Consider the following 26901-nt stretch of genomic DNA (forward strand, 5'->3'; position numbering starts at 1 on the left):
CGTGGAGTGGGCGTGGGCATGACATACATGATTGGCAGGGGGATAGTAGAGTATGCTAAAAACATAACACGTTTGAAATAACACCCCTAACACGTTAGAATCAATAAAGCGGTCCCAGTCACACTTTTACACTAACACCCCTCAATGCTACAAAAAATATGTTTAAACACATTAAAATTATCACCTTATAAATCTCCGGACAGCACAATGCACTCTTCAGCTAAAAAAAAAAGTATGGATGCCATTGCAAACCTCTTCGCTAATTTCAGCATTAGCCACACGGACGTCGCAGACATGAACAGAATCAATGACAGCTACCCGTCCGGCATAACATCTTCTCTGCTGTCTGCCACTGGATTCCTCCAGTCGGCTGGTATTGTGCACAAGGAGAGAAGCTGCCACCTGTGTGGCTCTAGGGCCTCTCCGGTTCGCCATAGAGCGTCCTTCGCTTGGAGATGCACTGCCAAAAAGTGTAGGAGCAAGACAGGAATGCTTTCTGGCACATTTTTCCATAAGAGCAAGCTGCCTCTGGATACCCTGATCAAAATCCTCTACTGGTGGTCAAGAAAGCTACCCATCTGCGGACTTGCAGAGCACTTGTCAGTCTCCAGCAACTCCCTGCTGGACTGGTATCAGCTCCTATGGGATGTCTGCAGCTGTAAACTTCTGCAGGACCCGATGCTGCTGGGTGGCCCAGGTAAGGAGGTTCAGATCGATGAATGTTTGCTTGTGAAAGTAAAACATAACTGCAGTCGAGCCTTGGCCAAAATGGACCGTTGGATATTTGGCACATACAACTGCACTATGAAAAGTGGGTACATGACCTTTGTTGTCAAAAGTGATGCAGCTACTTTAATCCCAATTAACAGCATGTCTTACCAGGGACAGTGAGTGTCTGATGAATGGGCTGCATACTGGGGCATTCCTGAACTGTCCGGGATGAAGTACACCCACCTTACTGTAAACCACAGTAAGAATTTTGCTGACCCTCAGAATGGCGCACATACAAATGCTGTGGAGGGCATGTGGTCCCGATGCAAGAAGCAACTGAGGCAGATGAATGGAACTCTCAGGCATATGGTTGACAGCCACTTATGAGTTTGTGTGGTGTAAGAAATACAGCCAGCAGGATGAAGACTTGTTCCTGTGCCTACTTGGACATATGAAAGAGTACCAGGATTCGCATGAGCAGGAACTGGGTGGCCGTGCAAATGGTTGAAATTTTGATGGCAGGACTAGAACAAAAAAACTGGCTGACGTGGTTTTATGAAATGTTTCTGCGCATTTTTATGACTGGACCCCATTTGTAATGGTTTTCACGAATTCTGTGTGTGCATTTGTACGATCTGACTATATTTGCAATGTTTTTTCCTGAATAAAGTTAACGCTACGGTGCAAGGAATTGTGTGCGCGCATTTGTATGATTTGACTTAACAGTAGGATGCAATGAACATTATTGTTCTGCATGTTTAAGATTTTCCTGACTAAAGGTACCAGTACGATTACTTGCTCTACATGTTTGACTAAAACGGTTATATTACAGTGTAGTGCCTTGTGGGCAGTACTGCGCAGCTTGGGGCGTGGTATACTTTGATTGACAGTTAACATGCTATAGCGCCACCCCATCGCCGGCGCTACTACAACGAATACATTGGGATTTTTATTATTTTTTTGTGTATTACTTTGTGACTGACAGAACTGCTTTTGCTGTTATTAAACTGTCGTTAGCACGACGAATATATCGGATATAGATTGGAATTTTTATTATTGCTTAATACCCTCCTGTAAGCAGTAAGTTTGATAAGTTCTCTTTATCAGATCACAATATTGAGGAAATAGTTGATTTGATAAGTTACAAAAATTAGATAATACCATCAGTTGGGTTGTTCTAAAGAATGTTGCAAAGTTGAATATCATTCAAGTATCGCAATTTCTAGAAATACATTTTTTTTTCTGAATTAAAGTAAGAGTAAAGCTGATTTTTGCCTTTTTAACAGTATGTTCCACATTTCCAAACATGATTGCGAAGTAAACCATTCCCATACGGGTTATATAACTTAGTTTGTTTTTCCCCAAGTAATCCGTTGAGATTCTGAGGCTTCTAGGTGGATTGTAGCATTCTAGAAATAACTGGTAACATGGTATACCGACAAGATGTTGTAAATTAAAATCAAAGTTTGGTAGAAAATTCTATGTTAGATTTGAAGGTTTTGAGATTTATGCTGTTGTAAATGTCGTAGATGTAAACTGTCAGTTTGATAAGTTTCTGTTTTCTGAGCTTCGGAACCTGTGTTCGCGACTTTATTAGTAAGGCTACTAATTCTGCATTTATAGGCATTTATATACCATAACAATACTGTCATACTTTCATGCATAATACGGAAATACACTGTTATATGGCTGTGAATGACATAAAACTCATTTGAACGTTGACACTGAAAAGTAAAAATTGCCTGCATAGCTACTGTGCATACGCACTGAAACCCAGCTCTTCCTTGTGATCCTCCTGGTACTGTCTTACATGTTCCAGAAGGCACATGTGAATTTCAAAAGCAGAGAATAAGTTTAAAGAATAATAGTTTGGCACAGAGTGTGTTAATATGATAAACACGTTCTTAAGTGTATGGTAAAACAAAAAGTTTTGTGCGATAGATCATGTGTAAATATTGATTTTCATTGTCATGTAAGAGTGTAGTGCCTCGCGGCATACATGATTGTTACGTAATATTTCATGCAAAGTTTCGTGCCATACATCATCATAGGTTTATACTAGGCTATCTGCCCTAAGGCATTTATAAGCCTAGCCCAAAGTTTTGTGGCTTACGCCACCCCTTATGTTAAAAAATACTGTGCCCATTAGTTTGTTGTGCCTCTGTCCAGCAGTGACACAGATGATTCCCGGGGTAAACCTACTATCTCCCACCCACCGGTCAAGATTTCTCTTGAACAGAGCCAGCGAGGTGCTCTGCCTCACATGGACTGGGATTCTATTCCACAGCATAGGGAGTCTCTGGGTGACAAATCTATCCCTCCAGCATGTCCTATTTATATCCGTGCTACGGTTTAAGTCGCTTGCTCTAGTGGATCTGGTAGATTTGGATTTTTTGAGGTGGAGCATGTCCATTAATTCCGGGTTGGACATGGCCTTGTATGTCAGGCACAGGTCACCTCTGAGCAGGCGGTATGCGACTGAATAGAGCTGGAGTTTCTTCAGTCTGGCAGCATATGACAGATTTTGGAGTCCCTTATCCTTTTGGTGAGGAACTTTTGGGGTCTCTCCAATTGCTGCAGGTGTCGGGTGAGATACATCCCGAATGGGGCATTGTACTCTATCATTGGTCTGATAAGTGAAGAGTACAGGAGAACAATGACCTCACTTGATCTGGATGTGAATCCCTTCATGATCAGGTGGGCAATGTAGAAGGTCTTTCTAACCACTTTAGCAATGTGAGTGTCAAAAGAAAGGCCACTGTCAACCTGGGTCCCCAGGTCCCTGATAACCTCTTCTGTGCTTAATGGATTGCCACCTATATGGTAGCTTGGGGTTACCTTGTTTTCCCCGAAGGGTATGGCTATACATTTTTTGGCATTTCACTTCAGGCCATGGCTCTGGCACCAGTTATCAGTTTCCGTGAGACCCCTCTGAAGGATATCTGTGTCTGATGTACTTTCCACTATGGCGCCCAGTTTGCAGTCATCTGCAAACTTTGTCAGCCATAGTCCTCCTATGTTTGCCTGTACTTCTGAGAAGTAGATGCCGAACAACAGGGGGCCAAGGACTGAGCCCTGTGGGACCCCACTTGTGACCGGCTTGGAGTTGACATGGCGCCAGCAACTCTAACCCTGTGGGTTCTGTCCTTTAGCCAGTTTGCAACCCATCTTGTGACATATGGGTTTACATTTAAGCTGGTAAGTTTCTCTATAATACCCGAGTGGGGTAGTGTGTCAAAAGCTTTTGCAAGGTCAAGGTAGGCTGTATGGACTGCCTTTCCCTCATCAATGGCCTTGGTGACTGTTTCGAAGAAGTCGACCAAGTTCAAAAGGCATGATCTGCCCTTGACAAAGCCAAACTGGGTCGGGTCCAATGTCTGCAAGTCCCCTATGTCTTTGTTTACAAGTTCCATTATGATCCTCTCCATAGCTTTGCAGACCAAGCTTGTTAAGCTTATGGGGCGGTAATTTCCAGGGTCCGTAGAGGTACCGACTTTGTGGAGTGGGACCACAGTTGCCGTACGCCACTCCTTGGGCACGTATCCTGTGGTAAGGCTAAGATTAAACAGCTGCCTTATATGCGGGTTTAGTTCCTCGTTGAGTTCGTGTAGCACACAGCCGGGGACACCATCCGGTCCCATTGATGCTGTGTTTTTAGCTTTAGAGAGAGCAGCTTTCACCTGCGCATTTTAGATGTCTGGGAGGCTACACTCCACTGGGATAGTTCTCTCCTTTTGGAGGGGGAGAGGGGGGTGAAGTTTGCACTGAAACTGTCTGACAGTATGTTGGCAATGTCTGTGGGTTCAGTCTGCACATATCTGGGAGTTTCCACCCAGGTTTCTGACATAGCTGAAGAAGGCCTTATGAATCTATTGCAATTTTTCTCTCAAATTTGGCCTTGGATGATTTTATGAGTGCTCGGATTTTTTTTTTTTACTAATAATGATCAAGGGTGTCTTCTCTTTTATGGATTTTGCTCCATCATGTAACAGCTTTCTCCTCTTATTGTAAAGTTTATGGCTGGGGTCCACCAGACTGGACGTTTGCCCTTGGTGGAAAGAGTCTTGGTTTTATTAGGGATTGCCTGATCCATGCAGTCCTGGAGGTGTTCATAGAAGGCATTTGTAAGGGCTTCCGCAGCTTGGGTTGTGGTTTCCACTGGCTCGGGGGCCTTTAAGGATACCACACCAGTCTTGAGTAGTGTGAAGTTTGCTTTAGAGAAGTTCTTCACTGTGGTCTCTTTTGTTTGGGGTGGGGGCAGGATGTGGATTTCCAGTGAGATAAGTTTGTGATCTGATCTCACCAATGAGGATTTTGTCCCCATGTTTGTGATGAGATCTAGTATATTTTCTCCTCTTGTGGGAACGGTGACTAGTTGTTCCATGGCATTTGAATTAATGAACTCCAGGAACCTTTGGGCTAGAAAGTTGGGGCTTGAGTAATGTTCCCAGTTTATATTCGGGTAGTTGAAGTCACCCAATATAATGGTGTTTGGAGATATAGTGTCTTCAGGAAGGCTGTGTGGGGTTCCTGAGTTTGAGAGGGTGGCCTGTAGCATGCTACAAATTGTAGAGCAGTTTTGCCTATGGTTAATTGCACCTGGATGGTTTCCGATGCTTCGTGCGTTGCCACCAACCTGGAGGTGTGGGTATCCTTGATGAATATGGATACACCCCCTCCTTTTGTGGTGTGGTCCGGGTTTTGGGGCCGGAACGCATGATAGGAGGTAAAACCTGATAGTGCGGGGTGCTCTCAGGAGCCTTGAACCAGGTTTCAGTCACAGCACAGACATCGATGTTCTCCATACTGAGAAGGGCCTCGAAAGCATGCATTTTGAGATTTAGACTTCTGGCATTGAGCAGCATTACCCTTAGTTTCTTCCCATTTTGTTTTCTAGGGTGGTAGGTTTAGAATTTGAGCCTTGCCTAAAAAGGCACTATGGGGAGGCAAGAGCCTTAGCCAATATCGGGAATCCCAGGGTGACGGGTGCAAGCCGTCCTTGAAGCAGCGTGGCTTGTCAAGCATGTCATCCCAGGCAGACAGACAATGGATCCCCTTTGAATGACACCAGAAATTAAGCCAATTGTTAAAGCTGATCATCTTGTCTCTATATTGTGGCATCATTCTTGGTGAAGGAAGGATACTGCTCAGGGTCAGGGTCATACCTGCCTGGGCTACATAATCAGAGAGCTCCTCTATGTCTCTTTTCATGTAGTCCAGGGAGGTACGTCTCAGGTCGCTCACACCAGCATGGACAATGACTATGTCATATTTGTACTTGCTGTGGAGTGACCCGAGTGCTTGTGTTATGTGGTGGATTCTAGTGCCCGATAGGCAGCTTACTGTGACTCTCTCCTTGTTCAGCCTGGTGAGTGGGACGTCAGTGTGTCTGACTATGGAGTCACCTATGACAAGTATGTTTGGTGTTGTATTTGGCCTTAAGGGCAGTGACTGCTTTGCACACTGATTTTGTGGTTTATGTGTTGCCTGTGCTGTGTCATGAGGTGGCAGTTGCTTGGATGTCTGCTTTGGAGGCCTCTGCTGTTTAGGTAAATTTTTGCTCAGAGCCTCCGAGTATGACTTTGTGTGTTTATGTGTTTGATTCATTGTTGTGATAGCTTTGTGAGACTGGTTTTGTGGTGTGTGTAGTTGCCTTCTCCTCCTGTCTGGTCTTGCCAGTCCTGAGTTGAGAGCTCAGCCTTCCAGTTTGGCTAAATAGCTGCATCTCTCGCAAGTATTTGTGTTGTGGGAGGAGAGGGTTGTCAGTGTACATGAGGCAATTGTAACATTGCCTCAATATTCCTAAATTCACCAACTGGACAGGAGAGGACGCCAGCATCTGGCCCTTCGACATGCTAGAGAAATTTAGAAGTTAGGGGTGTAACTGAATAAGAGAGGACTTAGTAAGGAAGTGGGTACTCCTGGGGGTTGCTAGTGAGGGACTTGTATAATACAGAAGTGCTAAACCTGAAAAGAAGATGCTTTTAAGAAAAGTAAAAGCTTTTAGAAACAAGTGCTGCCCTTTTTAGTTAAGGAATATACTGTTTAGATTACTAGTAGAGCAGTTCTAAGGGAAAAAATGAAGAACAGACTTTATGGAGCCAGAAACAGTTTAACCAGCGCTGCCCGATGCTGCTCTAGTGGCAACTCCGTGCTAAAGCACTCTAAAGCTTGCTTGATTGCAGGGGTGGAAAGAGCCAGGAATTGACCCAAAACGGCCAATAAAACTACAGTTTCAAGTCAGTAACCACTCCCACGGGCGTCAGGGAAGCAGCTCAATGTTTATCACTGCCACTGATTAGAGACTTTCCTTTAGCCCAAGCAAAAATGGCCTCACAGAAACTTACAAAGCAGTTCAAGAACAGCAAGCCTGTAACTTGAACTTTAAATCTCAGAAAAGTGGGAAAAAAGCAAGTTTTTTTTGTTTGTTTTTTCAGAGATAGTAGAGGTTCACAAGTAATATCAAGTTATAACAGTGCAGTAAATGACCCCACACAAGAGTGCTAGGTCAAAGACAAATTATGCAAGTTTTGAGAAAAAAAACGATTTTAAAACCAAGTGCAAACAGGAAATTCAGTATGCAGCTTTTGGTTGTGCTCTAAATACAACTAATGCAGAAATCAAGTTTAACAAGCCAGAAAATGCTCAAACTAGGCAGCTATGCAGAAAAACTTCAAATAAACAGTGGAAAGATACTTAAAATCTCAAAAGTGGCTCCTTTCTTCTCTCAGCGTTTTCTCCTCTTGGTGGGTGCTTCACCAACAGCCAACAAGCCTGAAAAGACGTAAAGCCACTAAAACTAACGGTATGGCAGGAGCTAAATAAATATTCATGCGAGCTTGGGCAGGGGTGGGATTTGCTACTGGGCATCCTGCGACTCTGCGAGGTACTACACTTTTTCAATGGCAAGTCAGAACGCATGAAGCACCAGTTCATTATACATTTCGATAAGGGTCACAAAAGATCTAGGACATTTAGCATCACAGAACACAGCTTTGTTTCGTTACTTTACAAGTTGTGCTGTTGCATGCTGCACTGTGCAAAATGAAACTTGCAGCCACAGGTAGAATCAATCATGAATTCCACGCCCATACAAGCACCAAGGGGTTATTCCTACCCCCTTACGGCAAGGCTTACCTCGCTGTTGCTGTCAATCACAAAGAGCGGTACTGTCAAACTCCACGCCCACAGTTCAGCAAACAAAGTAACGGTGGGGGATAAACTTTTACGTAGGGACAATGAAGCAACTTTGATTGCCAGTACTTAAATATGCTGTCGAGTTAATTGCTTAACATACCATACCAGAGTAAAAAGGTAAAAACATCGTAGAATAATCTGACAATGCACATGGTCTGAAACTAAAAGCAATGTATTTGGAACAGTATGTTCTGCCGGTTAGCAGACAAATGAGTTGTCCATGTTGAGGCATATAAAACCGAAGTACTAATTCAGGGCTGAGCCCAATTTAATGTGGAGTTATTCAGTTTGCGTAAACATTTATTTGTACGTTCACTGCCCACCTTCTCTGGCATTACACCAGAGCAACCACAATGCAATACATTTGCGTTTCTGACACGGCAAGATTCGAAGCAAACAAAGCTGTTCAAGTAAAACAATTACACCGTTTGATTCCTCATTTGCCACATTATTTTACTGTGCACATGGTCATACTTACAATCCCTTATAAGCAAAGAAAAAAATAACCCCAGTGAAACTAATACCGAACATATTTTTTCTCTAAATCCCCTTATTTGAATACAGCAAGCGTGAACTGCGGCCTTCTCAACAATATTCGATACATACCCCACGAATATTCCAATAACCCAACGTCATCACCATCTTGATTGTTTTGCTATTTTACACTGTAGGTATTTAGAACAATACTCCGCACACTACTACTCAACCGGCAATGCAAAGACTTCACCGCCTTCAGTAGAACTAGGCACGACTGGCTACAAAACAACCAATTACTGTCGTGAATAAAATTTACGTCACCGTAAGAAACTGTGGACACTGCTGATAGGATCCCAGAATGAATGCGTATTTAAAATACACCTAAAGTTTAAGTGGCTGTGAGGAGTCTCTTCCTTTATCTGTCAGGCTTTAAAAAGGTGTGTGCGTGTGCGCACAGAGTCTGGGCAATGTCCCAATAGGAACCCATTTTAAATATGCATTTTCTGAAGGTAATAAAACTCCGATGTCTGTCATTTTTAGTTTTTAATAATTTACCAGAAATCCACAAATTGTATGAGGAACAGACCAAAATATGGGGTAGAAATCAGGACAGTTGAGAGGTGTGAATTATTTACACACAAACAAATATTTATATAGACATATACACCTCTACAGACAGTCATGCAAAGCTAAAACATGCTCCCAAAATTGTAAAGCTGTTACTCAAATATAACTGCATATGTTGATAAAGTTAATGAAAACATATGCTTTTAAATATCTCACATAATCATATCTCTCAGCTGTCTAAAATTTCATAGAATGTCTAGATGATTTCTATCTTATATTTTTGGTCTGTTCCTTATAAAAGTCTGTGGTCTTTTGGAAAGTTTGTGAATATTTAATTAATTATTTGATTTCCACACTTCATATCTTTCAGGGAATAAATGCTAATGCAAAACACATTATTTATTTATTTCACATTTGTTAAACCGGGTTGGTCCAACTGAGCAGTCATAGCCCATTTTCAGTGGATACCTGAGGTGAAAAGCTCTAACAATGGATATATACATAATTACAAGAATAAGAAAAACAGCATATTAATACAAGAATAAAAAAATCACAGCAAGAAAACAGTGTGCAAATGATACATACAGACTATGGTTACAGAACTGGAAGAGTGACTTTTGGTGATACATGTATCAATATAGGCATTTAGTAGTAGTGCCAGAAGGATTATGCAATTACCAGACGGTAAATTTGACTAAGATAGAGTAGTTATGAAGCAGGAGGAGGGAGATCAGGTTATTCTTGCAACTTTATGAGAGCAATATTTATAATCTGTCCCTGATTTGGGGATTTTGCCATTACATTATTTTGACTTTGTCCACAAATATTGCATTAAAAGTTATGCACAAAATATAGGTGAACGGGAGGTAGCACACCCTTCATAAATGAATACTAGGCTAGCTTCCCTAAATGGCTATTTTAACCAAGCCATTTTATCTCAGTAGGCATTCAAAATATCTTTACAATGATTTTATTCCTATATTTCCCATTTGCGAATGAATGTTTCTGTGGTCATATAAGTTCATAGGTGAAAGCCCTAAGCTTACTTAAACCTGTTTAACTCAAGGCTGAGAACATTCTCACAACGTTTGTCTCTCAGCTACAGGGACTGATTAGCATGCAGAAGTATTAGATCTGCACTGTTTTTAGCACCTCCTACTGGCCCTGGTTTCATAGATAAGTACTAGGCAGTTTGCAGAGCATTACAAGCCTAGCCAAAAAAAAATAAATAAAGTTCAAATGTTCCATTTAACCTCAAGGAGGACAAGACAGACAAGATCGACTGGAGTAAAATTTGAGGTTGCTCATTCAATTATATAGGTTTACCTTGAAGGGGGCAAGGGTGCTACACTGCTTGACAAGTGGTATACATTTATTCCAGAGATGCCATGCTTACATGTCCTATTCATCTTTTGAGAAAGATTTAGTTCCTTTACCCAGGTATTTAGTTGAGGAATAGGAGGTCAAAGAGAGTTGGATTGTTCATGGCTCCAAATGCTGGACACAGCTCTCCACAGAGAAGTCTGTAAGAGACTTAGTACAGATAGAGGGCAGCCAGTCTGTCATGATAGCCAAGATTTTTAAGACCACTGATCGTTTTAGTTACGAATCTCTGAGGTCTCTCAAGCTGAGTCATATGCTTAGACAAGTACATGCTAAAAGGTGTATTATATTCAGCAATGAATCTGATGAAACATGAGTAAAGGGGAATTAGGACTTCTTTAGATCTAGTTGAGATGCCTTTGGAAATTAGATAAGCCAGATAAAAGGCTTTCCAAACTACTGCAGAGACATGATGGTAAAACGATGGAATCATCAACAAGAGTGCCTAGATCCCTTACAACAATATCTGATTGAAGAGGTGAGTCACATATATAACTCAAATTTGGGGCCAAACAATCAAAACCCTACTAATATTGAGGGTAACTGCACTATTTTAAGGGAGGCTCTTTTATATGCTCTATTTTGGACATGAACCTTCCACTACAAATGCTTTTGATATTTTCGAGGGCTAACTAAACCAATGAATTAACCTGGCTTTGATAGATTAAAAATGTTTTCAAACTTTAAACTTAAATTTGATTTTTAAATTTGTTCGTAAAAGAGGGGCTAATTTAAAGGAATTATCGAAAGAAACAACCAAGGCTGGGCACATTCAAATGTGGTGCCTGTGCCTAATGTCATGCCTTACACCTGTGCCTCTAGAATTAGGGATGTGCACCAACTGTCAAAGTTTCTATGTGGGCGAAGAAGGAAACCAACACCTTCTACAACATTTTCTCTCCTGGCAGTTGAGACTGAATGCAGGAAGCCACCAGGTCTGAATGGGATGATCAGCGTCCTCAAGCTTAGGAGCTTAGTTATAACTCTCTCACACACTTGACCCCTTCATACCACAGCATCCCCACAGCATATTAAAAATCATTGAACATCCACGGTTATTAGGATTGATGGGCATTAAAAATATCTCAATATTTTATCATATTCTTTAACGTCTACCCCAATCAGACATCAGACTACTAGATTTACTAATTAATTAATTGTATAATTGCCAGGCTATTTAATGGAGGTTACTGCACACTGCAATTTGTTTTCACTTGATAAAGCTCATGTGACTTTTGGAATACTTCTTCAAGGTCGTGGATTATTCTTTGAGTCACATATATGGCAAACTAAACACTTTTACATACCAAAATAAACTATGCTACATTTTTTCACATTTAATTTGAGGCCTTTGTCCTTGTAACAGTTGTTAACATGGTCTAACCCATGTTGGAGTAATTGTGAGTCAATGGAAGATTAAATAACAGCACCCAGTTTACAGTCATCTGCAAACTTAGATAACATTTAGCCAGGAGTATTAGCTTGAAGGTCTGAAAAGTACATGTCAAAGAGGAGACAGCCTAGCTATAAGCTATTTGGTACACCAGCGATAAACTTTGTGCTTTCAGAAGTGGCACCTGCAACTTGAACCACATGGGTTTTCTCAGACAACCCTTTAGCTATCTACTGCAAAACATAAACATTGATATTCAAGTTTACAAATCATTCAAAGATGCATGTATGGGGAATAGTGTCAAAGGTGTTGGCCAGGCCCAAAAATGTTATATGCACTTCATAACCAATATCTACTGATTCGGATACTTTTTCAAACAAATTAATGAGGTTAAAATGGCAGGACCTTCCTTTGTTAAAGTCAAATTGATGAAAGTGAGTACTATGTTATTTTCATTGTCGATATTAATGCGGTCTAAGACAATAGACTGCATAGCTTTACATATGAGGCCAGTGAGATTAATAGAGCTATAGTTACCAGGGTCCGTGGTTGAGCATTTTGTCTGTAACAGCATTACAATGACTGTTTTTAAGCTTCAAGAATATATCCAGAGGATAGGCCATATCTGAAAGTGATTATCAGGCAACCTGGCTTATTATCAAGGTTTGTGGATGAGGTGTTCTTAGCTTTTAAAAGTGGTGAGATGCCATGTTACAAAGTAATTAAAGGGGTGCCAGTGATTCTGGAATTGGTGAAATATCTATAACTGAAGGGAAGTAAAATTTGCATTACATTTATTAGTTAGGACAATAACTATTTCTTTTGGGTCAGGACAGTATTATTGTGGACTAACTCTGAATGAACACTGTTGGCTATTAGTTCTTAAATTCCCAGGAAAATTAAATAAAGATTTGTAGTTATTTTTGTTTCAGTGGCTATTTTAAGTTTATACTCAGCTTTGAGTTTCTTAATGATTTCCTTAAGATCTTTTCTGCTTTGCTTAAATGTGCTTAAATGTGCTCTTAAGGTAGGTAGAATGAGCATTCTTATAAGCATTAAGCAATATCTTTCTCTTGTTATATAATTTATCTATATGCATATTCCACCATATATATATATATATATATATATATATATGTATATATATATACATATATATATATATATATATATATATATATATATACACATATATATATATATATATATATATATATATATATATGTATGTATGTATATATACATATATATATATAATATACATATATATATGTGTGTGTGTGTGTGTATATATATATATATATATGTATATATATATATATATATATATATATATGTATATATATATATATATATATATATATATATATATATATATATATATATATATATATATATATATATATATAATATTATATGTATATGTGTGTGTACAGAAAGAGAGAGAGAGAGAGAGGAGTCCATTCTGTGGTCTACCCTATTCACCTGGCTACTACTATGACCTTCACCTGCACAAGTGGTTTAGAGAACTTGTTGATGGATAAATGGATATCCAAAAGACTGAAATATAATGAAAACCTCCAGAAGCAAGGAAACTGAAATAAATAGTATAACCTGACCTAAAAAAGACTTTTTTAAAAATATACTTTCATCCAAAAATATGAATTCAGGAGACTATAAATAAAAAAACCTATTTAAAAAAAAAAAACAAAGCTAAGGTATTATTCAAATAATTGGTGGTAAAAGGGTGAGTTGCATTATATTAACCCACTTTACTCAGTTGGACCTTGTGGTCTAACTCTAGTACTCATTAAATTCTACACAATCTACAGTCACATAATTGAGTATTGTTTTCCTTTTCTGAGCTAACTAAAACAAATTAGTATATGCATACAAAGCTTAAAAGGATTGCAGATGCTTTAATATGCATTTACTAATTTTCTATGGGACTGTAATCCCACTGATTTGAGTTTCACAAAAATTCAGCTTATAATTTATATACATGTTGGCTCATGATGTCTATATAGGTTTATAGGTTCATAGGTAGGTGCTAGGCTATCGACTCAAGGTCCTAAGTAAGCCTAGCCATCAAGATTCCCTGGCTTATGCCACCCAAGAAAATTAATTTCCTGTGCCCCTGTCGAGCAGAGCCACAGAAGTGATCCCCGGGGTGTATTTCCTATTTCCCATCCACTCATTAAGATTTTTCTTGAAGAGTGCTAATGAGGAACTTTGCTTGACCTAGATGGGTAGCTTGTTCCAGATTATAGGAAGTCTCTGGGACAGGAATCTATCTCTCCATCATTTCCTATTTATTGTGGTGACAAGGTTTATGTCCCTAGAGCATGCAGCTCAGAGGGATTGGGATTTCTTTATATGTATCATGTCCAACAGCTCTGGGTTTAACATAGCTTGATATGTTAGGCAGAGATCTCCTCGTAGTAGACGATATGCTACAGAGTAAAGCTGGAGTTTTTTGAGATGGTCAGTGTAGGGCATCTGTTTGAGGCCATTAATCCTCACTATGAGGTACTTCTGTGGCCTTTCCAGCTGCTGCAGATGTCTTGTGAGGTACCGTCCAAAAAGGGCGTTGTACTCTATAATGTGTCTAATGAGTGCCGAGTAGAGTGGAACAATGACCTCTTTTTTCCTGGATGAGAACCCTTTTGTGATGAGGTGTGCCACATAGAAGGATTTCCTGACTACTGTGGCAATGTGATTATCAAGGGAGAGACTACTGTACATGTGGGTCCCAAGGTCTCTTATCACACATTCGGTGTTAAGTAGACTGCCGTTTATGTGGTAGTTCATGGGTACAGAGTTTTTACCAAACGGGATGACAATGCACTTTTTGGCATTGAGCTTGAGGCCATACCTCTGACACCAGGCATTTGCTCAGTGAGACCCTTCTGTAGGATGTCCATATCATTTGGGGACTCAACTATGACTCCTAGTTTGCAGTCATCTGAGAACTTCATTAGCCAGAGGCCTTCTTTGTTAGCCTGTTCTTCAGAGAAGTAGATACCAAACAGGAGAGGTCCCAGGACTGAACCCTGTGGTACTCCACTTGTCACTGGTTTGAAGTCATATTTGGAGTCTGCATCTTTTACAGTGTGGGTTCTGTCAGTGAGCCAGTTGGCAAGCCATCTTGTGACGTAGGGATTTATACCTAATTAATTGAGTTTAGCTATAATTCCAGAATGGGGGATGGTGTTGAAACCCTTTGCGAGGTCAAGATTGGCTGTGTGAACAACCTCACCCTTATCTACTGCTTTGGTGACTGCCTCAAAGAAGTCAATTAGGTTCAGAAGACATGATCTGCCTTTCATAAACCTGAACTGGGTGGGGACCAGAGTTTGGAGGTTACCAATGTCTTTGTTTATGAGTTCCATGATGATATGTTCTATAGCCTTGCAAACCAGTCTCACGAGGCTAATAGGGCGATAGTTTCCGGGATCAGTGGTGGCTCACCCTTTGTGGAGTGGGATAACTGTTGCTGTGTGCCATTCAGTGGGCACAAAGCCTGACATGAGACTATAATTGAACATGGTGCTTAGGTGGGGAGCCAGTTATTTCTGAAATTCATGTAAAACGCAGCCTGGGATGTTGTCTGGTCCCATGGATGCTGTGCTTTTGGTTTTAGGGAGTGCAGCTTTTACCTGCATAGATGTGATTACAGGGACTCTGCATTCTTCCTGTATAGATATGGGGCCCTTTAGGGGGCGAGAGGGGGGTAAAGTTAACACTGAACCTATCTGCCAGGATGCTGGCAATATCAGTTGGTGCTGCAATTTTCATGCCATTGTGCTGTAACTCAGAGCAGATCTGGGTGTTGTCATTGAGATTCTTGACATAGCTATAGAATGCTTTGTGGTTGCCCTTAGAATCAGTGGCAATTTTGTTTTCATAGCTAGCTTTGGAGGATCTTATAAGGGATCTCAACTTCTTACTGAGGCTGACCAGGGGAGCTCCTCCACTCATGGGATTTTACTCTCTTTTGCAACAGTTTCTTCCTTCTCTTGTAGAGTTTGTTTATGGCAGGGGACCACCAGATTGGCTTCCATTTTTTGGACGATAGCATCTTGGTTCTGTTTGGGATAGCACGATCCATGCACTCGTGTAAGTGCTTATAGAGTGCATTTGTGTAGGATTCAGCAGTCGTAACTGTATTGTCCATCTGCATAGGTGTCATGAAGTTTGCCACTTCTGTCTTAAGAAGCATGAAGTTGGCTTTGGAGAAACTTTTTACTGTGGTTTCTGTAATGGTGGGTGGTGGCAGGATGTGGATATCTAGGGTGTTTAACTTATGGTCAGATATGACCAACAAAGAGTTGACTTCAGATGTGGAACACCAGTCACTTATGTTGGTAATGACTAGGTCTAGGATATTGTTGCCCCTGGTGGAGGTGTGGATAAGTTGATCCAGGGCATTTGAATTTATGAATTCCAGAAGCATTGAACGAAGGAGTTCGTACATGAGTAGTTTTCCCAGTTAATGGTGGGGTAGTTGAAATCACCCATTATTAGGGTGCTTGGTTGAACCCTAGTATTTTCCAATATATCAAGAAAAGATGGTGTTCTGGTCCAGGTTAGATGGCCGAAAAGTGTGGTATGAGTTATAGCCTGGTAATGCAGGAGTGCTCTCTAGAGCCTTGAACCAGGTCTCAGTCACTGCACAGATGTCGATGCTCTCCATTTTAAGGAGTGCCTCTAGTGAGTGCATTTTGAGATTTAGACTTCTAGCATTGAGTATCATTACCCTCAGTTTTTACTTGCCTGTTCCTTTTATGGTGGTGAATTTGTCATTTGAACCTTGCCTAAAAAAGGCACTATAGGGGCGGCAAGATCCTTAGCCAGTATCTGGAATCCCAGGGGTGACAGGTGCAGGCCATCTCTGACAAAGCATCGTTGTCTGTTGACCATATCGTCCCAGGCAGACAGATACTGAATCCCCTTAGAATGACACCAGAAGCTTAGTCAATTGTTGAAGTCAATAATTTTGTCCTTGTACTGCAGTATTCTGGGCATTGGTAGGATGCTACTCAGGGCTAGTGTCATACCTGACTGGGCTACAAGATCGGAGAGTTCTTCCATGTCTCTTTTCATGTAGCCCAGGGAGGTACATCTCAGGTCGTTCACACCAACATGGACAATGATAGTGTCATATTTGTACTTGTTGTGGAGTGACCTGAGTGTGTGGGTTATATGGCGGATCCTGGCACCTGACAGGCAGCTTACAGTAACCTTCTCCTTGTTTAGCCTGGTGAGTGGGACATCAGTGTGCCTGACTATAGAGTCACCTATGACTAGTGTGTTGGGTACATTGTTTTGCCTTATGGGCTGTGGTTTATTGGCACACTGTGTCTGTGGGCTATGTGTCATTTGGGTTGTGTTGGGGGGTGGAGGTTGCTTGAATTTCTGCTTTGAAGGTCTGTTGCTTGAGCAGATTATTATTGAGAGCCTCCATGAATGTTTTTGTGTTTCTATGTATGGATTTTGGTGGTGTAGGTTTATTGGGACTATACGATGAGTGTGGTGTGGTGCAAGTGTTTACCTTCTCCTCTTGACTGTCAAATTCAGTCTTGATTGGAGAGAGCTTTACCTCCAGTTTTGCTAGATAAGTGCATCTCTCACAGGTTGTGGTGTTGGGTGGTAGGAGAAGAGGGTTGTGTGTGTACATGAGGTGATTGTGACATTGCCCCAAGATGCCCAGATTCATCAGATAGACAGGAGAGAACAATGGGAGCTGACCCTTGGACATGCATGAATAAAAAAAAATACTTTCCTCTAGACAAGAGAGGAAAGTGAGTATAAGAGCTGTTTTTCTTTAAGCAAGTGAGGAAAGTAAGTACAAAAACTATTTTCCTCTAGGTAAAGAGGAAGGTTGAGTGCTGTAGTAATTTTTATCTTGGTAGTAACCTCCTCTGCTGTGCAGATACCTCATTTGGGTCTGCTTTAAGGAACCATAATTCAGAACTATAGCTAGGAAATCTATCACCTTGTGCAGTTCCTAAAATTGGTCCTCCCCTGAATGTGAAGATGAGAACCCAAAAATAAAGCTCAAGCTGCTTTCTACAAATGTAGCAAGCAGTTTGCTAATAAAACTTAACTACACACAAAGTGCTTCAGCACTTCTCTTGTGGCCACAAATGCAGTTTTGACAATCCTTTCTGAATACTGATTCTGCACATCCGCACCATTGGTACCTACTGTTCACACATTCTACCTCCTTGTGCCTGTAAGCAGCTTCCCCCTTCCCCATGCTCTAGCTATGTTTCTGCCATCATTTATGGAAAACTAGACAAGGCATTTAAAAAAAGACTGTTAAAGTTAATCTCTAGTATCATATGACCTTAGCATTGTCATGGCAACATATTTAGTGCTACAAATATTAAACAACAGTGAAAAAAATTAACCCAGTCATGCAGCAGGGCAGGTTATATTCCTTTGGGTATTACTGAATGACTGGTACTGCTATTGCTGCATTATGAATATAACATGACCATTATAATTCTGGGAATTTGAAATGTAGCCTTTTGAATCCCCATTTCCAAATTCCATAAATATGAAGGCCCTGCTCATCGAACCTCTGCAGAGTACACATATATTAAAAATGCATTTTAACCATTTAGGCTTTTTATACTGGACCTTCACCCCTATATTTCCTACTTTCTGGGTAAAGTGACTCACATTGTGAAGTCAATGTCCTTCCAATCTGCATATAGACACACAGCAATGGAAAACTTTGTGAATTCAGAAAGCTTTCTCTTGAAAAGTCATTCTTCCATGGAGCCAAAGCTCAAACAAATGCCATTTGATCACACATTCTTTGAATGCTTGAGCAACAATTAATAAGCCAGTGGGTGCTACTGCTAGGAAAAATAAAATATTTAGGAACTCTTAAAACTAGTAGGTTAGGGACTTGAATGTAAGGCCACTCTGTAACTTATACAGCTGAGTGTGTCAGTTCAGAATGAGCATTGTTTTATTACTCTAATGCAGTCTGAACCAAGCCTGACATTGTTGCTAGTGAATATTTTGGCTTTCTTATGAGTGATCAGTGGCAATTTGATTAGGTTGCAACTATCAAAACATATACTTGTTTAATAGGTATATTGTTGTAATGTAGGCACAATGGTATCACTGTTTGTGGGAGATCGCTGTCCGTTGTGTATGGAAAATTCTATCTTTCAAATATGCTTCTGTGGAGTTAGTGTATATAATGAAGGGAGTGATGGGGTAAAACCCTTCTTAACAGGTCGAGGTGCTTCTTTTTTTACAGAAGTTGTGTTCCCAGTCGATCTTGATCATATAAGTGGTTTATGAATGACTGTATGCATTGTTAATAGGAGAAGCACATTTTGATGCTTTCTTCAACTAACACTCACTTTAGAGAACATCTAAAACAGACATGGCTTGCCATAATTAAAGGGATAGTCCTAGCAATTTTCTGTCCTGATTCTGTACTGTTTACATCTAACAGTCTATATTGTTGAGTATGCTTCTGCTTTGATGGGAGAGATATGCATACAGAAGTTTTAACACTTTTAGCAAAAATTCATTTCAGATTTCAATTTTACTGACATCTGCCCCTGGATTTACTATTCTTCCATGCAGGACTAGCTTAGTCCTGCATGGAGGCGGCCGTTTAGGAGCAGGATGGCAGCATGCCATGCATATTAATGAAGGCACACTGCTTAAGCTCCTAATCCTACACGGAGCGTGTAAGAGTGCAGGGCGCATGTCTGAGAGCAGAGCTCTCAGAATATACATGCCCCACAATGAAGAACAGCAGAAAGGCCAAAGGAATGAATGATACCGCTCATAGGTCTCCGCATATCCCCAGCAACATTCCCCCATGTGTACAACAGCAATAGCAAATACAAAACAAATAAACCAACCTTTATTTTTTTATTAAGAATCCGATTAAAGCTAGCTGTAGGTGTGCAGATGTGCCCATTGCTTAGCTATGGTTAATGCAGTTTAAATGTCTGAAGAGGATAACAAGGAAGATATATGCAAATGAAGCAGGATAGCAATAGTGTAGTGGGCAGAGCATTTGCCTTACAAGCAGGCATTACCGGCTCGAGTCTCACTGCAGCACATACCATTTTCCATGGAAAATCACATTATGACCAATGTTTTAGTTGCATAACCTACTAAATAACATATATTTGTGAACTGAAGTGCTGCATTAAATGCATATGTGACATGTGAGGTGTCAGTGTCATAATGTTGCAAAGTCTTCAGATAAGCACATGTGCCCCATACAGTATATGTACAGAGGAATCATGGATACAAATGGAAGGTAAAATATGTAATGAATGATAACGCTATGCAGCTTCTAAATCCCCCACATTCCCAAGAACCATTAGATATAACTGTCTGAATCAGTGCAATTGTAAGCGGGAGTAAGCACTAATAAGCCAGTGTAAGCACCAATAAGCAGTAGTAAGCATATGCAAGCACTAGTAAGTGAGTTTAAGCCTGTTTGCGTGGGAGTAAGCAATACGCACACAGGTTAAGCAATTTTGAAGCTAACTCTCTGTAAGCATATTTACTGACGGTTAGCATTGCTTACCCTTGCGCAAACCCACTTACAACTGCTCAAAAGTGCCTTAATCACTCTGTATCCAATGGTCCTTGTTCTGCCCAGCAACAAAAAAAACAGCCTTGCAAGACTTGAACCCAGGACCCTATACACTATAGTCACAGCAGTTAGCCACCAAGCCATCACAGCAGTACAGTAGAATGAGGTATCACCAAACAAGTCCTCACTATAGTAAAATCAAACTGAACCTGTGAAAGGAATCAGTATACAGTCATATGTTCTATAACCCATTACATAACATAAATATGTAAACTGGAGCACAGCAGTAAGCCCAAAGGGGAGGTGTAATTGTAAAAGAGTGTTGAAGTCCCCAAAAAAACACAAGGACCCCATACAGTGTACATACACATGAATCATGAATACCAGGCATACATATAAGATGTAATGAATAATAAATGTCAAAAAGAAAATATAATGCAAAGTCTATTGTAAGCAACACTAATCATTGCACAGTCCAGCTTAGGAGTTGTAAGCAATGTGTAGGCCAGCTAACTCAATGTGCCCAGTGTTATACTCCTTTAAACAATGCCAACCATAGGTAAGCAGATTTGCATATAGCTTACCCTTTTCAAAACCGGCCAATCACAGAAAAGTGTGGGAAATAGGCCCTACTTAAACCCAACAGGTGGGAATACATCTCATAACTAGCTGTAGCTTCCCCTTGCAGGCACCATGTCAGGAAGGGGAGAGGGTTTGTGCTTTCGGGCATAGCACTGGTGCATCCAGGAGTTCAGAGTCATGGCAGAACTCCTTGTCAAAGACCATAAGCAGAGACTGCTGCAGGGCCAGTACCAGGGTTCCCAATATAAGGCGGAAGCCTGGGATGGTCTCGCCTGTGACCTCACCAGTGCCACTGGCATACCACGAACTGGTGAGCAGGTCAGGCATCACTATGTTGACCTGAAGCAGCATAAGGGGGACCTCTTGGAGCAGTGGATCCAAGAGTCTAGAATGGCAGGGGATGTCCCATCTGTGTGTAAGTATCACTCAACTATGTGTGTAATAATTGCCAGCTCATGTATATCATGGATAGGTATGGGTAAATATTCCTCTTATGTCCTCCACAGCTGCAAGTGAGTGCACTGTGAACCAGGAGGCCCATGGAAGTCACCTGGAGAGGTTGTGATGTGAGGCAGGTCACTAATACTCTTGCATGTACTGTCATAGGAAATAAATCTAAAAGTATTAGCAAATGAATTGTCTTTATAAAACCTGTATTTTTTAAGGCAAATACTGCATACACCGGAGAATATGGCAGGAAGAGTCTTATATAGTTTGTATGTAAATAAAAGTGTAATAGCCTTACAATAAACGTCTAACTGCTGGACTGCATGTGTATACTCTGGTATCATATGGTAATGTAGATTTGCAATCACGTAATGGTACTGTTGTATTAAGCACGGTTACTCACGCTGTGCACCATAAATAGAATGTGTAGGAATGCCTGTGTATGACTGGTGTAAGCCCCAGAGGCCATTTAGCACAACTGAGAGACACATAGACAGAAAACAGGGAAAAGGAAGACAACAAAACCCGAATAGCACATGTAACTGAGATGTGAACTGTTATATGTTTAGCACACACAGCCATGGTTTGAATCCTGGCAGTGGTAGTAGTCTGCAGACAGAATCATACCCTGCAACTGTACAGATATATCCAGAATGTCCAGTAAAGTGGCCCATATCTGTTTCCTGTCAAACTGTCCTCTTGGGAAATCAGTGGGATGATCCCAGATGTATAGGCTGCAAACAGGAAATATAACTGATTGACACACACCTATGAGAACAAAGCTGGCACACCAGCAACTCCCCAAAACCTTATGAGAGTAATAAGCCAAGTATGTCCTATCTTCACCCCTATGTTGTCAAGCTGTGACCAGAGTGTGTACAGTAACAGAGTGAGATGTATGTGCATAATACTAATGTGTAATCTGAACCTTTGTGTGGCAACATTCAGGTAGTGCTAACAAACATTCCTCCCACAGGTACTTCAGATACGAATACTGTGCTGAGAAATAAAAGAATGATACCCTGTACTGGTACTGTTTACTTTGGTATTGTATGGCATTGTGACTGATGCAGTTGCTCTGAATAATAAGGTGTTACTCATCACTGTCACCCACACTGTCCTACAAAATATAACTGTCTAGGAAATCCTGTATAAGAGTGCTGTAATACAAGGTCAGAATGCAAAACCACAGGAGAAGTATAAGACAGAAAACAGATAGGAGATATACAGCAATATCTATATAGCACACACAAATCTTATGGACAGTATTTAGGTTGTAGCAGACACAGCCATGGTCTGAATCCTGGGAGGGGAAGTAGGCTACATACAGAAACATACCCCACAACTGTACAGATAAGACCAGAATGTCCAATATATGGGCCCATATCTGCTGCCTGTCAATCTGCCCCCTGGGAAGTCTGTGGGATGATCCCAGATGTTTAGGCAGCAAACAGGGGATACAACTAATTTTCACACATCTATGAGAACAAACCTGTCACTCTAGCAACTCCCGAAACTGTTATGAGAGTAATAAGCCAAGTATGTCCTATCTACACCCCCCCCATGTTGTCAAGCTGTGACCAGAGTGTGTTCAATAATAGAGTGGAATGTATGTGCATAATACTAATGTGTAATCTGGAACTGTTTGTGTGGCAACATTCAGGTAGTGCTAACAAACATTGCTCCCACAGGTACGTTGGATACGAACACTGTGCAGAGAAATAAAAACCTTGATAGCCTGTAATGATACTGTTTACTCTGTTATTTTAGGGAAATGTGAGTGCTGCAGTTTCTCTGAATAATAAAGTATCACTGATCACTGTCACCCACACTGTGCTACATAATATGCCTGTGTAGGAAAGCATGTATATGTGTGTGTTGTCACTAAAGGCTGAAGTGGGCAATAGTCTAGATATGTCCTGGTACACCTGCATGTGGTCAAGACATGGCCAGAGTCTGTACAGAAAGAGTTGGATAGTTAAGTGCCCAACATCAACCCGTAATCTGGGAGTATGTGTAGAAACAGTTAGTTAGTGTTAAACATTTCCTCCACAGGTATACCAGGTAAGAGGTGTATACCGCAGGTAAAACCAGTTCATGTATAATGATGACGACAGCCATATCACTGCCAAACTAAGGCTATAGGGTAGTGTAGTAATAATTGTAAGGTACAAATAACAGCACTGACTAGGAAAGTAATGTAGACTACAGGAATATACTAGTTAATTGACATCTCCCCCCCACCATATCTCCAACAATAAACTACATACAGGACCCTGCACACCATAGCCAAAGTGATTTACCACTAAGCCATGTCAGACATACTTAACCTTGCTGTTTTCACAAACATATCATCCAGCCCAGTCATTCAACAATACAGGGAATGTATTCCAACATGTAGATGTATGTGTGTGTGTGTGTGTATATATAACAACATCTAAATAGATATAACATTTCTATATATGTATATATATATATATATATATATATATATATATATATATATATATATATATATATATATAAATATAAATATAAACACATATACATACATATGCATACATCTATAGATATATATGTCTACATCTATATGTCTATATATATATATATATATATATATATATATATATATATATATATATATATATATATATATACAGCAGGTTATATATATGTAAGCAGATATATATGTTTGTATAGGTATATATGGACATACATCTGTAGATAACAATGGGAACATAGCAAAAACATATATGTCCACATGCACCGTTAATGGTGTTGAGAGGCCCCAAACAACATATGTCTGGTACGAATAGGTACCCCCCCCACAGCCAAATACGTCTGCCCTGCAATACACTACCAACTGTTGCAGATCCCATAACCAGGACCTGATATGACATGGGCATAAGATGTTAACAGTACTCCATCCCACCTGTATGATGTCAGGCTGGTATCAGTAACATATCATGCAGTACAGTCTAGCTTCCATAGGGAATGTACAATGTGGAAACAATCAACACCCCCAGGATACATATACACAGACACATATATGCAGATACAGATATACACACACACACATATATATATATATATATATATATATATATATATATATATATATATATACACACACACACACACACACACACACACACACACACACACACACACACATGCACAAACATATATAGATATATATGTACTTACATGTACAAACTCAGAGATATGTATAGTAGGATACATATGTAGAAGGTGCACACAATATGGAACAGCCACTATGCCTACAGTTACCACCTTGCCAACTGGACACTGTATGAGCCACCTATACAAATGACAATTGTTGCCTGCAACATATACCCACAGAGAGGTCAAAGGATATAACACCACAAACCAGTTTGCATACATAGGAAAGCTTTATTTGTGTACTATAACAGTTGTATATGCCATGTCATGTAGCTGTTTAAACACTGACATCCATATAAACAGAGTAATGCAACTGTGAAACACTAATACTAATACAGTAGTCTGGAAAGGTTTACAAATGTTGCTGTCCAGGCCGTGGCCTTCAAGTAGTACAATAGTAAAGACAAACTGGGCCACAGGATACCAAACAATCAACAGTAAGTAATGCAGATGTATAGTTCAGCAGCCTCTATCTACACTCTGTACACAATCCCTAGGGGGTAAAGACCTAAGTTGACACAATGAGATGTAACTGTTACATAACAAGGCATAACTGACACCACCACAAGCACACTTACGAAAAGAACAGTCTGTATGGCAGGAGGCAGTAGGCCTGCATTTACCCAAGGTGGATTGTATGGTAATGTACATCCAGATACTTTAAGGCAGCTTACCCATGATACCCCCACATGTTGTAACAGGCTAGGTTGGTTATGGTACATCCCCCCTAGACTCAATAATACAAGGCCATATACCACTGTTACATACAGTGGCCTCTGGAGTGCATAAGGGCACGCGTATTGTGTAGGCGAAGTACACACATATATGGCCCCAACCCCACCGTATGTGTTGGGGACTCAACAGCAGTGGACTGATGGCAGGAATGGCAGTATGACATACTCACAGCCCACTACAAGACAACCCTTGACAGCATGTCATATGTGCAAAGCCTGGTATGTAGGTGGAGGACAGAGGCTGGAACACAGGCACTGTGAAAGGAAAAAACTTCAAAGACCAATTCACATAAGGTTTATGTATGGCACCCTTTATTACTTGCAGCAAGGAGAGAAAACATGCAGATACAGGATTTTGTCTAAATTACTAGTAAGCAGTATGCTACTTTCATACAGTTCTATGAAATGTTACTTTTCTATGGTTGACATAGTTAGACTCAGCTTTCTGTATTACTCTACGGCAAATGTTACTTAGATTTCCTGCTGACGTGTTCAGATTTAAAACTCACTATGTGTTACATAGAAAATGTTACTTGGATTTCCTGCTGACATGACTGGATTATAAAAAAACATTTGAGAAAAACAACCTGGCCTTGGGGCTTATTTTTAGCCCACTACAAACTTTCTATTCTTCAGTTGTGCAGTTCTAATATATATGTGTTACATTTCAAGGTACATTTCTAGCTTAGGTACAAGTAATGCTGACTACGGTTTATACTTTCAAGCAGCCTTTGTTTTCATTATCAATAGCTTCAGCAGCTGTGTACTTTTTCACGGCATAAGCAGAAAATCAATAACTCTTTGTTGTCTCATGACACTAGTAGAAATGAAACACCTATTATTATTTTCATGACATTAGCAGAAATCAAATGCTTTCCTGTTAATTTCCAAAGCATAAGCAGATCATAGCTGGACATATTTTTATGACATAACAGGATTGGAATGTCTCTAGTAGCTTGTGCAGATTCATGCAGTGTGAACAGAATAAATGTATTAACTCTTTTAACCCTCGAATGCACTAAGCATGCATGTTACTAATACATATTTTTCTAACATTTCCCCCCTTTTAATACTTTTATTCTACTTTCAAAATAAGCATAAACAGTTTTTCTTCCCCTAAACTCTTCCTACTTAGGAATTGCAGTTAAGAGAGTCATTCAGTTTAAACTTATGAAAGCATTTTCAATTTTTCAACAATTCTTCAAGTTCAGCACCTTGGTGTAAGGTTTCTGAAACTGACATGTCTATAAAGTCTTTAATCAGTCTTTTCATGCAGGGGATGCAGCAGCAAACACATACCATCAGTAGGCTCATTACTACACAGATGGCAATCAGGATGTTCATCAGGATACTGCCCCACCCCACAAACAATCCCTGGAAAAAGTCCGTCAATGGATTTGGTCATAGCTGATACTTGCTGAATTACCTCAAGGTGATTGTCTATCTCGTGTTTGTGGTCAGGAATATATGAACAGCACTCCTCCTGCATTAAAGCACAAGTACCTCCTCTCGCCGCTAGGGTGAAGTCAAGAGCCATGTGGTTTTGAAGCACTACAGTTCTCATGGCAGTCAGTTCATCAGTCACCAATTCTAGTGCGGAAAAGGTTGCATTGCTCATTATTTCGAGAAGTTTAGAC

At 40.4% G+C, this 26901-nt stretch overlaps 1 protein-coding gene across 1 annotated transcript in view; it reads right to left on the reverse strand.

The window, feature by feature from the left end:
• LOC122806378 (glutathione S-transferase Mu 3-like) overlaps positions 1–8688 on the reverse strand; it is a 294186-nt gene extending 285498 nt beyond the window's left edge. The window contains exon 1 of the mRNA XM_044076732.1: positions 8515–8688. Coding sequence (XP_043932667.1) covers positions 8515–8550 — 36 coding nt within the window. The 5' untranslated portion in view covers positions 8551–8688. The remainder of the gene's footprint in view (positions 1–8514) is intronic.
• Positions 8689–26901: the final 18213 nt, after the last annotated feature.

The sequence above is a fragment of the Protopterus annectens genome, chromosome 7.part0 (assembly GCF_019279795.1).
Source record: "Protopterus annectens isolate FY-2018-M chromosome 7.part0, PAN1.0, whole genome shotgun sequence".
In the NCBI taxonomy this organism is placed as follows: Eukaryota; Metazoa; Chordata; order Ceratodontiformes; family Protopteridae; genus Protopterus; species Protopterus annectens.